General features: G+C 47.7%; 1 protein-coding gene across 1 annotated transcript in view; it reads right to left on the bottom strand.

The window, feature by feature from the left end:
- Window positions 1-989: 989 nt before the first annotated feature.
- GYG1 (glycogenin 1) overlaps window positions 990-14,465 on the bottom strand; it is a 34,167-nt gene continuing 20,691 nt past the window's right edge. The window contains exons 6-7 of the mRNA XM_061168074.1: window positions 4,325-4,544; window positions 990-1,855 (exon numbers count right to left, since the gene is read on the bottom strand). Of these exons, the coding sequence (XP_061024057.1) occupies window positions 1,682-1,855; window positions 4,325-4,544 (394 nt within the window). The 3' untranslated portion in view covers window positions 990-1,681. The remainder of the gene's footprint in view (window positions 1,856-4,324; window positions 4,545-14,465) is intronic.

Below are 14,465 nucleotides of genomic sequence, written 5' to 3'. Positions count from 1 at the left end.
AATGAATTTAATTTCAGTTTTGCCAGAATTTTCTATGCAATGGATATCCCTCATTGCAGAGATTCTTGGACTAGAAGGATCTTGAGGGGTCTTTGTATGGCTGCTCCTGACATGTGAAGACACTTAAATCTTTGGTAGTGCTTCATGTATTTGAAGATCACAGCAACTCACTTTCTACCAGTCCAAATAACTAGCTTATTTTACCTTCAGAAATCAGTGGTTATTTAACAGTTTATACTTTGAGGTAAATCCTCAGGCTCTTCTTAAGCTCTTCTGGTAGCCAACCTCCAAGGTGGTCCCCCCAATCCATTCTTGCCTCCAAGTTTCCATATTCCAACATTCATTCACACCCTTACTGTGGAAATAAAGGAATCTTTATTCCTGATCTTGAAGGTTAAAAGCCACTGCAGCTTCTGGCCAATTAAACCTCTAAAGTTTCTTCTTGTTATGGTCTCCTCTCTTGTCTTCTTCAACAGAATAATTTGTGATTACTCACTTCAGATTTAAAAGGTCATTTAAATCATGCCCTCCACTATCTTGGCATCTGTGCAACGAAGTCACCTGCACATTTAATAAGTATGTTTTATATTGATATTTCTATCATTTTAAGCCACAGATAAAAATGCTAGAAGACACTGGGTCTGATACTAATAGCCCTGAAATGTTTTGACAATGAACCTAGGTTCATTAAGGTTACAATATTCTAAAATTTGAGTACCCACTTAATATAGAGATGAAATGTGAGTGACAGATGAGATAAACTTGATCTTCCTTTCCTCCATCTATCATATCAGATACATCACCATCACTGGAGAACTACTAGATGTAGATTTCCCTAGGTATCTAGAAAACAACTTCTAAAGCATATATTTCAGTGTCAAGTTTTACAGTGGTTTTTAAAATACAAATTCTACAAATTATGAAAAATTCTGTGAAAAAATTTTTCCCCATGAGGAGTGGGCATCCTTAATTTAATGAAACAACCAAGATATGGCAGTAAGTCTTTATTTTTCATACAGGGTGCCACTGCAGGGAGGCATCACACTGCTGTTTTCAGATATACAGAACGGAACAGAGCATTCCAGCATGCCGCCTCACTGTACACAGAAAACGTGAGCATCTTCAGACACTAAGGCTAGGAAATGGGTGAACACCGTTTGTTGATACGCTTATGAATCACTCAGCAGTGCTATTACAGGCTGTCTTTATCTGAAAGCAGAATTATAATCACTCTGGCAGCCTCTGGGCGACTCTAAAATGCAGGTCTAGTGAGGGGTACAGCAAGCAAGCAAGAGACATGTACCGTGCGTGTCCCATTCTGAAAGGAGACTGATTTGCAGCCTGGCTTGGCACATTTTAAGAGTTGATACAGCTATCGTAACAACTTAAGATTGAGTTTCCCTTACCATATACATTGGCAATCAGCTTAATTGAGAATTTCGGAAATACAAGCTCAGGGTTAAAAAGCAGAACTCTTGTTCGTGTGACAGAATTGCTACTTAAACAACTTTTGCCCAGTTCTCACCAGTCGTCTTGCAAAAAACCCCACATCTGATGAATTTTAGTGAAAGCCTCTAGCAACTGTAACAGATCTTTCTTAACCCAGCTCTAGGGACTAAGTATCAGAAACAAGTGCCTGTGAAGTGGGTGTGTCCACCTGAAACCGGAAACCGCAGTGTTTCTACTGGAGGTAAGTGTCAAGCTTCCTCCTGATGTTGTCAAAGGAATCTGCTCCCAGGTAGTCAGCCTGGCCCTGTTCCCACCGCTCCTTCCGTTCTTCCGAGGATACAAAAGGCTGTGCCGGGGCTGGGGTCTCCCCAAGGGACAGCTGTGATACGGCTCCTGAGACATTTTCCTAGAAAGGAGAGAACAAGTAGAGACTCCTTTAGAGCTTCAAGTCGGACCGTTTTAAAGAATGCAGTAAATTGAGGAAGGTGAGTAAAACAGGATGAATCATCATGCAAAGTAGCAAAAACCAAAAAGTATTACATGAAGCAAAACAAAGAAAGACACAGAAATACAAGGATCATATGATTTTTTTTTTCCTAACAGAATGAAGACTTCTCAACTTGGTGAAAACATTGGGGGAACAAATTAACTGGGTTAGGGTTAACGTTTAAGTTCTGCATACCTTTCTACAGAAGCCACAAGAGAAAGCCAGTGTATAGACCAAGTCTGAAAGCTGCAACAGTTCATTAGAAAGCGTAAGATGGATGGACAAGGGAACACAAGTCTCATGATAAGTTCCTGATCTGTGTGGGCTCAGAAAGGTTGAGAACTTAAACAAAATGGTACACCTGAGACGCTAAGGACCTAAGCAGAGAGCCGCACCACATACAGAGCTGTCGGGTTATAAAAGCGAGCTAGATGGTTTGAGACTACACACCAAACCTATCTTCCTGTTCCAGTGTATTACCAAGTAGCATCTATTCCTGTAGCTTCCATTAATCTGCTTAGTTTTGAATGAGTCTTCATTTCCCATCTTTACTTCCCTTGGTGCATAACCCTCAGTCCCTGGCTTGTGTGGAAGGAACAAGGTCAATGTGCAGGAAATGGAGCAAGCCTGCTCTGCATTAAATTCAGTTCTCATTACATACAGCTGGGGAATTAACTTCAGGCTTCCCAGGTGGCACTAGGGGTAAGGAATCTGCCTGCCAATGAAGCAGGCACAAGAGACGCGGGTTCGATCCCTGGGTCAGGAAGATCCCCTGAGGTAGGAAATGGCACCCCACTCCAGTATTCCTGCCTGGAAAATTCCAAACAGGCAGAGGAGCCTGGTGGGCTACAGTCCACGGGGATGCAAAGAGTTGGACACGACTGAGCGCACACAACACAGGCAATTAACTTCAGGAGTACCATAAAAGAACATTTACGGTTATCCTTCATAAAGCTCCCAGGTGCGACAGGACTAGAACCATTAGTAGGGAAAAAGGAAGGCAAGTGAATACATGCAGGTATTGCTTTTAACAGAGAAAAGGGTAGAACAGAACGTGTGATTACCTATTTCTGTTGCTATACATGTGTGTAAGTATGAGTGTCTATGTATGAATTTAAATGAATATTCTAGACTTCCAAGGTATCTGGGTAGGTTCCACGGATTCTATCACAGCTGCAGCGACATCGGTCCTTCCCCTGCCTTCCACTGGCCACAGGAATGAGACAGGGAGCTTCCCGCAGATCCCCTCTCTCAGCGCTCTTCACGAGGACAAGAGTCTCTCAAGCCGGGATGTAAGTCCCAGTCCTCCTACTGCCTCATCTCTTACATAACTAAGAGAAGCTGTGTGACTTCTTTACGTCTCAGTTAATTTTAATATATGTAAGAAGGGGATGTTAACAAAAATCTTACTTACTTGCCAGAGTGGTTATAAGGGTTAAATAAGAATAGATATCTTTTTGTAAGCACTTCCTATGCACAAGGCAATATTCCAAGTACTGTCTAAATATTATTTCATGGTCCATATAAAGCAAATAGTGTAAGAATGTAAGTGTTGTTTCTCACTTTCTCCTTTTTATATTTCAGTACCAGTGCTCATAAGTGAAATGACTAAAATCTAACTTTATAGTCTCTTATATGATAGCAAGTTAATTAACTGATCTTTTAGACTTGATTATAATTCACCCATTTAGTTTTATTCTTTATATCTTACTATGTAACATAAAAGTTTAATTTCCCATCCTCCTGCAACTCTTCCAAAAGAACCAGCCTCAGAGGAAGACCTTTAAAGTCAGAAAAGATGCTAAGCAGGATGTAACTGTAAATGTTACCATGTAATCTTCTTCTTACAAAGAGATTTTCTAAAATCCTATATGAACAGAGGAATAAAACACAGCAACTAAAAATAATCCCAGAAAAGTATTTATTGTATGTTCCTGTTATTGTAATTTTCACTTGAAAAATACTGTTCTACACAAATGGCAAAACTAAAATAGGTATATTTAAAATTTCTGCGGCTTCTAAAACATGAACTGGGGCATTCTTTGTTTTTGTAAACCACTACTTTAGGAATAATCTTACAGTCTTAGGACAATGGACTAAGAATTTTATCGTTATAACATATGGATATATATACAGATACATCTGTCAGTCTAAACCTCTAAAAACTTTTCTTGTGCTCCCAAGGCTAATGAAATCTGCCAAAAACCTACTTCTGCTTGAATCTTTGCTGGTAGTATTTCTCCCCTCTAAGATGAACGCTCTTTTCTTTCCACAAAGTCTTACTTATCTCTCCATTCAAAATACCACTAAAAAAGTCTGTCTTTAGTAGTATGCCAACTTTTTAAAAACAATACACCAAATTACCTGCAAGAAAAAAAGAGAACCTACCACATGTACATGCGAGCGGGTGTCTTTGACAAGGCCATAGTGCTGAAGCACAGGTAACACGCTGGTAGTGAAGATGTTCCACCACAGGCTGAGAAACTCTGGGTGAGTCATATTGGGATCATGGGACTCACTCTGAATACTTTTTGTTTGAGGATCGTAAGTATAATTCCATGGTTTGGTTCGTCCTAGGAAATGCACAACTTTGGCTTTTGCACCAAACCTGCCAAGTGGACACAAGTTGAAACAGTTAGTGAATTCTGAGCACTGACCGTGCGCCTTCCAGCCTTCAGTCGTGGTTAGAAAAGCTGACCTCGCTGAAAAAACTTTAGACCTACTTCTGAAATCATTCAAGGGTCCGTTGTGCCTGAGTGCTGAGTTGCTTGTCTTGTCCAACTCTTTGCAACCCTACAGACTGGAGCTGGCCAGGCTCCTCTGTTCATGGGATTCTCCAGGCAGGAATACTGGAGTGGGCTGCCAAGCCCTCCTCCAGGGGATCCTCCCGACCCAGCGACTGAACCCAGGTCTCCTTCAGCTCTCACACTGCAGGCGGATTCTCTACCACTGAGCCACCAGGGAAGTCGTCAACTGTATGTTAAAGATACACAAAAACCCCAAAGTAACAGTGGATCCGTGCAACAACCAAATACCGGTCCACCAAGGATAGAGCCGGTGGCTCAGTGGTAAAGAATCTGCCTGCAATGCAGGAGACATGGGTTTGATACCTGGGCTGGGAAAATTCCCTGGAGGAGGGCGTGGCAACCCTCTTCAGTATTCTTGCTAGGAGAATCCCATGAACAGAGGAGCCTGGTGGGCTACAGTCCCTGGGACTGCACAGAGTCAAACACAACTGAAGTGACTGAGTGCACACACAGGATAGAAAAGGTACAGCCACTTGGAAAACCATGGGATATGACCTAGGAAAGCTGAAGGTGCTCAGGCTTCAAACCCAGAAGGAAGCTCACCTCCTAGGCATGAAGCCAAGAGAAAGTCCTACACGCGCGCAGCAGGAGACGTAATCAAAAGGTTCACAGCCACAGCACTGTCTGAAATAGTCATTAACTGGAGACAACCACAACGGCCGCACACCAGGTGAGTTTACTGTTCCGCAAACATTCACTTTTTTGCCCAATCTCTTTCTTGCCTCCCTGATATTGATGCATTTGCACGATTTGCTTTCACTGATGAAATGTGGGCAGAAGGGACAGTGCCTCCTAAAAGCATTGCTTGTTTTTGTTCAGCCTCCCTGAGAAGCTACACCGTCTGCCAGCAGAAGAATGTTCCAGAAGAATCAGACGCTCGCAACAGATGCGGATCAAACCTGTGGGCCTGGCTCCTAACTCAGCCGAGACGATCAGAGCTGTCCCAATCTAGTCACTAACATATGAGCAAGAAATACACTGCTGACTGTTGAATGTCACCAAAATTTGATGGTTACTTATCCATTCTGTTTTTTTAAGGACAACTTCTGGTATACTGACATCACAGAATACAATACAGCAACCAAAATAAATGAGCTGCAGCTACACACATCCTGCAGGCAATAGACGACTGATTTTTAAAGGTGTGAACAAACCATACAAATTCAAATAGAAACATGAATACGTGTATTCATACGTATGTAAATATGCATACATACATATGAATCTACTTACCTAAAAAAGTACTGTTTAAAGAGCAGAAAACCGTAATCAGTACAGAGTTCACGACACTGGTCATCTTGAGAAGAGAGGGGAGGCTGTGATAGGAAAGAGGCCAAAGGCGCGTCCAGGGTGCTGGTCACAGTCCACTTCTGGACCTGGGTGGTGGGTTTCTTAAAACTGAACATTTCTCTACATCCTCCTGGGTATATACTATACTTCACAACACACACACACTATGTATCATAGTGTAAGAAAAGTAAGAGTTAAGAATGGTCCTATTCTGTCTGTCCCATGTATACAATCTATACACATGTAAAATGAAGTAATGATAAAGGTGAATACAAGCGCCAAAAGGAAGACGGGAACCCCAAGTGCCCTAGGAGTTCAGAGGCAAAGAGATCACTGAGAGCTGAGGTCGGGGGGCGGGCGGTGATGAGACAGAGGACGTGACCTAAAAACTGGTGCCGCAGACAGACAGGCTTTGGGTAGCAGGTGTGAACACCAGGTCGTCTGGGCCGGGGCCGCAGAGCACGTGTGTGCAGACTGAGCGTCCTCCAGTCAGACACGAGCAGGAAGCTCTGAGGCTTCCCCGGTGGCTCAGCTGGGGGAGAATCCGCCTGCCATGCGGGAGACCTGGGTCTGACTCCTGGGCTGGGAAAATCCCCGGAGAAGGGAATGGCTACCCACTCCAGGATTCTGGCCTGGAGAATTCCATGGACTGTATAGTCCACGGGGTCGCAAAGAGCTGGACATGACTGAGCGACTTTCACTTTCAGGAAGCTCTGACAGGGAAACGTAACATGGGACAGATCCTTGGGTGCCGGGTTCAAGTGTCAGATTTTAGTGGAGTTATCCTATAGGCAACCGAAGCACTTGAGCATGATGTGCAGATCAAAACAATGCACACTCTATTCATGTAGCCTTTCTTATCTCCTAAAGGTTTTTTTGTTTTGTTTTTAATGTCAGAAACCTGTTATATAGCTATCATTATCTGACATTTTGCTGACAAAGGTCCACTTAGTCAAAGCTATGGTTTTCCCGGTAGTCATGTAATGATGTGAGAGCTGGACCATAAAGAAGGCTGAGCACCAAAGAATTGATGCTTCTGACCTGTGGTGTTGGAGAAGACTCTTGAGAGTCACTTGGACTGCAAGGAGATCCAACCAGTCCATCCTAAAGGAAAAGAGTCCTGAATATTCATTGGAAGGACTGATGCTGAAGCTCCAGTACTTTGGCCACCCGATGCAAAGAGCTGACTCATTAGAAAAGACCCTGATGCTGGGAAAGATTGAGGGCAGGAGAAGAAGGGGACGACAGAGGATGAGATGGTTGGATGGCATCACTGACTCGATGGACGTGAATTTAAGCAAGTTCCAGGAGATGGTGAAGGACAGGGAAGCCTGGGGTGCTGCAGTCCATGGGGTCACAAAGACTTGGACATGACTGAGCAACTGAACAACATCTGACATTTTACTATGTTTGGGGTCCAGATTCTTTCAGGACACATTTGGGAATAATAATAGTCCTGCCAGGTAGATTTTACTAATGTGTTAAATGGAGGGTCCTAGAGCTGAGTTGTCTAGAGTCATATGGCTATTTAGTGGCAGCGATGGGGTCCTGTCCCTCTCTTAAGCCTAAGTTCTTACCATCCTACCATGCTGCTACTCCAAAACCAAGCACAAAAAGAGAGCCTACAGTCTAATTCCTCCTAAGGGTAACTGTCCCCCCTCAAGGCATTTCTTCTGATGATGGCATGGATACCTGATATTCCCAAGCATACTCTTTGTTTTTTACATGTGGTATATTTTACATGCATACACATACTTGGGCACATCACACACAAGAATTCTCAATGTTATTCTTGAAGGGATAAATCATAATGCTCAAATTTGTGCATAGACAGGCTTCCCTCGTAGCTCTGCCTGCAGTGCAGGAGACCTGGGTTCGATCCCTGGGTCAGGAAGGTCCCCTGGAGAAGGAAATGGCAACTCACTCCAGTATTCTTGCCTGGAGAATCCTATGAACAGAGGAGCCTGGCAAGGATACAGTCCAAGGGGTCGCAAGAGTCGGACATGACTTAGCGACTACACCACCACCAGGGTGATCAATTAAATACCCAACAGTTCCATGTAAGGCACCATTACTATGGTCAGCGTGCAGCCCCAAGAGCCTTTATCCAGACATGGAGATGAGTCATCCACATAAAAATACGAAACAATAGCACAAGCAGGCAGCACGTCAGAGCCAGCAGGGCAGTGCTGACGTTGAGTGCTATGGACATTCCAAAGCAGTTACTGCAGGTGGGGATTTTCGGAAGAGGCTCAGTCAAGGCCTGAGAAAGATGAGCAGGATTAAGAGAAGTGCCTTCAACAGATGTTCTAATGATGAGGGGGCAACCCAGCCCAGAGACCTGATACTTGTGTTCTGGGGCAGCGGGGGCCAGGCAGGGACAACGGGCCCGGCCTCAGCCGAGCGGTACACCTAAGCCTCAAACCAGAATAGAGCACATGTGAGAGGCCCCTCCCGCCTCCTCTGACATCCCCCTCTTGTCCCGACTTCCCTGCCTGAAGCAATAGCACCTATCAGCTTCTCCTTTATTAACCAACCAGCGTCTCAACCCATGACCTGCTGAGCCTAATTTAAACGTCACGTACAGTCATCACATGAGAGACAGCAACACTAAGAAAAATAATATTAAAACGTGAATACACCATGAACTTTATTCCTTTCCAGCCCACTCTCCTCACAGCTCACACATGCTTAAGCAACAGTAATTGGAATAGCTAGCCTCTATCAGGGCTTCCTAGGTGGCTCAGTGGTAAAGACTCCACCTGCCAATTCAGGAGATGCAGGTTCAATCCCTGGGTCAGGAAGATCCCCTGGAGGAGGAAACGGCAATTCCCTTGAGTATTACCTGGAACATTCCATGGGCAGAGGAGCCCGGCAGGCTACAGTCCATGGAGTCGTAAAGAGTCGGACCGAGCTACGTGCCTGAGCATGCATTGAGCACTCACATGTGCCAGGCACTGGTTAACATTTGCCTGCTTCAGCTCAGTTCATTTCCAAAACAACTTTGCGAGGAAACCAAGGTGGGAAGAAATTAACTAACTTGTCTAGAATCATGTGGCTGGTGAATTACAGGGCTAGGATTTCAGCAAAGCAGTTTGGCTCCAGAGCCAAGGTTCTCCACCACAGCCAGGCTGTAAGACATTCTCAGAATTATTAAGGACATAATCTCAGAGTATCACTTGTCACTCCACAGATTAACTCCTTGCCTACAGACAGTCTTCCCTGGTGGCGCAGATGGTAAAGAGCCTGCTGGCAATGCGGGAGGCCCATGGCTGATCCCAGGGTCAGGAAGGTCCCCTGGAGAAGGGAATGGCTACCCACTCCAGGATTCTTGCCTGGAGAATCCCATGGACAGAGGAGCCTGATGGGCTACAGTCCCTGGGATCGCAGAGAGTCAGACATGACTGAGCAACTAATACGACAGTCAATATCAAAGCTGGAAATGAACCCTGGAAATATCCCCAATATAGTCAAGGACATAGCAGCAGGAAGTAATTAACAGGAAAGAAAGCTAGAGAGCAAGCAACTCAGCACGGTCTGAAAACTGTTCTCAGAAGGATGCAGTCCACACACAGTTTAGGGGGAAAGGGGAAAACAAGAGCAAGAAATGGATGGTGCTTCTTAGGGACTCTCAAGTGGGCTGTGCTGGACAGTGTCTAGGGGCCTTCCCAGCACCTCACTCCATGAACTGGGCCATCAGAGGGCATGCAGAGGGAGGCACAGTGGTCTAATCCACAGCAGAACGCCCCCGCAAGGCAGCAAACCTGCCTGCCCGCAGGACGGCCCACTGTCTGTGGGAGGCAGACACCTACACTGGCTCTGCCCGTTCCCCGAGGCGGCCCAGGGGCCTCTGCCACTTCCCTGGATACCTGGCTCATGCCTGCTGGGTTCCTGCCCACGTGGCCCATGGCCTTCTCCTAGCCAATAGGAATGCCACTGGGGACAGTCCACACCCTGCATCTCACTGTGGTTCAGGCCTGGGCTCGTCCTCCATGAACCCACGGTGCCTGAGTGTTTCTTTAACTAAGTCACCGTTACCTCTGTGGCCAGGGGGAGGACTTCTCAAGGACTCCACATCCCACCCTAACGTTGTGAAAAATCCTGTTATTCACCGGAGGGTCCTTTCACAGGCACAGCGGTGTTGGTCTTAAGAGAGTTCTTGATAAGTCTGTTACAGGTGGAAACGGAGATCTGAAAGGGCCCTAAATGTGGGGTGAACTGCTCTTTCTGCTCCGAGGTGAGGAACCCCGTGGGTGTGGGTAAGCGGGGGGATGGTGGGGTGGGCCAAGAGGTGAGCAGAACTGTGGGAGGCTGCCCAGCGTGACGGACTCCCCCGACAGCTACTCAAATTCCAGCAACAAAACAAGTCATAAAACGCCCCATGTGAGGTGTTTCTTGGAAAAAAGTGACTGGGTCCAGGGTAGTGAGGGGCAGACCGGGAAGAGTTCACGAGGATTCGGGAGGTGACAGCAGAGACGCGCGCGAGAGGAAGATGCTGGGCGCACGGCCCAGGGTGCGGAGGCTTCTGATGTCACAGGTTCACACTGGAGTCAGCCCTGTTTCTGCACAGTCAGGAATCAGAACTTGTTTCTGAGGTGCTGAGGTATTACTTTAACCTCAGTGCCACCGACCTGACAGCTCTGTGGGAACGAATAGGGGTGGGAGAAAAACAAGTTTCAGAGCAAGGATGCTTTATGAGAAGAACAGGCCTGGTGAGTCACTGGAGGTTCTGCCCGGGGCCCTTTGAGGGTGGGGAGGGAGGCAGCTGCTGAGTGGGAATCACGGGGCTCAGAAAGGAGGAGGGAGGAAGTGAAGACAGACTCAGCAGTTGTGCAAAAGGCAGTCACCCTAAGGATGTTCCTGGAGATCACCCGAGGCTGCCCTGGGCCCTGCGAAAGGGGCGGCCTCATCAGGCCTAACCCTGACCACCATATATGAAGGTTTGTCAGTTACACAGTTTATGTAACTGTGGTCTCGCTGCACAAGCAGCATGGTATTTAATCACAAGACTCAGCATCCTGAACGGCCTGCTCTATGAGCTCTCATAATAAAACATTCTGTTTGCAAAAGAGATGAGCGAGAGGTCTCAGTTTTTGTATCTGGAATTTCCATTTGTCTAGATACGGATTTCATGTAATTATGTTTGTCACAATCATGTTCCCTGAGGAGTGTTTCTAAAAATCACTTTCTATCATTTTAACCAACTTACTCTTCAGCCATTTACAAAAAGTCCAAAATAACCAGGTGAAATGAAATAAGAGTGAGCACGGGTCACAAGAAAAGGGAAAACTACTTCTGCTTAAAAGAACAATTTAGCTGAAATGCAAATTTGGGGGAGAGGTGTTTCTTACAGAAGAGAAACCCAGAGTATTTTTCTGGTGGTATCTCTCTCCCTTACCAAAGGCCAAACAGGTACGACAGTCAGAATTTAGGTCGCTTTTTTAGTCAAAAGCAAAGTAGGCAGTGAACAAGAAGGGGACATGCTGATATCAGAAGATCAAGTTCAAGTGACCTCGATTGAGTGCAAGGATAACCAGAAGAATCACTGACTCACAGCCCGATTTATCCACCAAATTTTACCAGCCAGGAAAAAAAAAAAAAAATTGGGTACATATCACAATTGTCTCTAAATTACTGAGAGCCATTCATTCTGACCCACTACTGGGGATTTGTCTCAGCTTGCACACATCTCTTAAAATAAGTGTTCTAATTTTAACTTGATAGAATCTCAAGAGTGACGTCCAGATCACAAGACATAGTTTGAACCCAAGCCAGCAATAATACTGCTTAGGTTAGCCGTTAAAATAATCCCTGTGACCTGGTGTTACCAAAAGATCAGATAGAATTTTCACGACCAGTTGAGAAGTGCAGCCGGGAAGGTGTGGACGAGAGACGGCAGGACTGGTCAGAGCGGAATGGGAAGTAACCCACGATGGCGCACACAGAAGCATTTTCAATTCTCACGACGCTCTCTGCGTGCGGTGTTCACGCAGGTTCCAAGAAGAGATGTGCAGCGCCGCCAGCAAAATCCTTCCCGAGGAGACGCGGCCGCCGTGCCACTCATCCTCGGACCATTTCAGTGACTCACGCCCTCTGGCCTGGGGCCCTCACTCGTATCCCCTCAGGCTCCCTCTCACACACAAACCCAAACCGACCCCATCGTGGATCCGCCACCTCTCCTCTCTCACCAAAAATTCCCTCCTCTTCCTCACTCGCAAGCTTGACCAAGAGTTATAAAGCCAAGTGCCCATGGGGTGGGCTGGTCATGCAGAGAGAGGAGCGGGTGAGGGGGGGTCAGGGGTGAGAGCGTTTCCCATCACCAGAAGACAGCTGCTGCCCAGCAACAGACAACTGCAGTCTCCAGGGACCCACCCAATCTTTGCCTTTCAAGCTAAATTAAATAACCCTCCCAACTGTGCCCTGGAAATGCCAACCACATCAGTACTCAAACCCAGACTTTAATAAGCTCGACTTGGGACTTCCCTGGTGGGTCAGTGGCTAAGAATCTACCTGTCAGTGCAGGGCACACAGGTTCCATACCTGGTCCGGGAAGACCCCACATGCCGCGGGGCGACCGGACCCAAGCGGCGTAGCTACTGAGTCGGCTGCACCCTCGAGGAGCCGCTGCAACGAGAGGCCCGCACCCCGCGACGAAGAACAGCTCCCGCCCTCTGAGTCTAGAGAAAGGCCACACGCAGCAGTGAAGACCCAGCGCAGCCACAAACAAACAAACATTCAAAGAAAATAACCTCGCCTCGGACCCTGTCAACTCCGCCACCAGCCTGGCTGGCTTCTCCTCACAAAGTAGCAGGGAGGGGCCACGAGGTAAGGTCACTAGGGCGACGCTCCTGGGGGCGGCGTGTCCCTCTCAGCCTCTTCTGGCCGACTGCTCATTCACTCACTAGATCAAAACAATACCGCCGCCTGCCCGCCTCCGTGCCACGCGGCCGTCCTGCCCTGGGCTGAAGCCACGCTGCCCACACGTGCGCTCAGACACACTCCTCACCTGCTCCAGGGCGTCACTCGGCAAGGCTCCCTCCAGGTTCTTCAGTCCTCTCGGCCGCCTGGATCACTTCCATCGACACGCAAACATGCTGCACCTGCTTCCATCCAAAACCACCACCACCGCCGTCTCTCGCCCCAACATCCCCATCCAGCTGGGAGCCCCTTTCCCTTCTCTCTTTAATTAAATGCGTCAGAAGGGCTCCACGTCTCCCTTCCCTGGACCTGCTGGGATAAGCTTTCCTCCTCCAGCAGCTGTGTCCCTGCCAAAGTCACCGGGGACCCCGCGTTCTGGGCCCGGGACCGCTTCGCAGCGGCCGCCTACCTGGCTCACCACAGCACCTGGCCCGGATGGCTCGCTGCCCCTCCCGAGGTCCTGCGTGGCTTGTGCGAAACCTGAGTGTGCAGGGGCTCTCCTGCCTTGCGGGCGTGGTCGCTGGGTCCCCTGGCCGCACATTTTCCTGCCCCAGGGCTCGGTCTGCAGGACTCTTCCGTATCACAGCCACTCTCTTGCTGGTATCATCTTGTCTCCCAGCTATAAATATCACTTACATGCTGACACTCCTGGGGCAACGTCTCACCCGACCTCTCTCCTGAGCTCCCCATGCCTGCACCGACTCCCCTGGTCCACATTTTCACTAAGATGTTTAATATTTGCCTCAAAACTTCACACACCGCATACATCTCTGGTCGGTCCCTGCTCCTAAGAACCGGCTTTGCTCACAGTCTCCTCCATCTTGGGAAGGGGCAGCTCCTCCGTCCGGCTGCTTAGGTCCCACACTGGTAACAGTATCTCTGACATTCTTCTTCACATCCTGCTAAAGATCTGACCTTTTTTTTAAGGACTTGGAAATTTGCATTTCATGTGAGATTCCCTAATTTTAAGCATTAATAACAGAAAATTTAAAAAAAGAAAATTACGTTAGGAAGACCAAACATATCTGTGGGACAAACACAGCCTTCAGCCCACCGGCTTGAGACCCCGGAGGAGCCTGAATCTTCCCCTCAGTCCCCACGTCCTTCCCCTCCCACGCGCTCCCTCTCCTGTGACATGGTGTTTCTCAGTCAGAGTCCTGCCCATGAGACATCACTCCTCGGACCCTTCTGTGCCTACTGTCAGAGCAGCCTCTGAAGGCCGCAACGCGACTGGCATGGAAGCGTCCTGCTTTGTGACAAGGACCCGAGTCGCAGAATGGGCCGCAGCAGGAAGATCTGAGGACAGACCATCGGACAGGCGCTTAGGGGTGAAGTCAGAAGCACCCAATGGCTGTGCTGAGACATGGGGCACCGGGGCCCGGCAGGCACCCGACACCCAGAAAGGAGAAGGATGATGTCCGTGGGACCACAGACGCAATTCCGCGACTGAGACCATGCCGACCACACCACGGGATGCACGGGAAGCTCTGCATGCTTAAGCGTTTGCCAGGTTG

Source organism: Dama dama, chromosome 19 (genome assembly GCF_033118175.1).
Source record: "Dama dama isolate Ldn47 chromosome 19, ASM3311817v1, whole genome shotgun sequence".
Lineage (NCBI taxonomy): Eukaryota > Metazoa > Chordata > Mammalia > Artiodactyla > Cervidae > Dama > Dama dama.
This window is presented reverse-complemented; position numbering and strand designations above follow the sequence as displayed.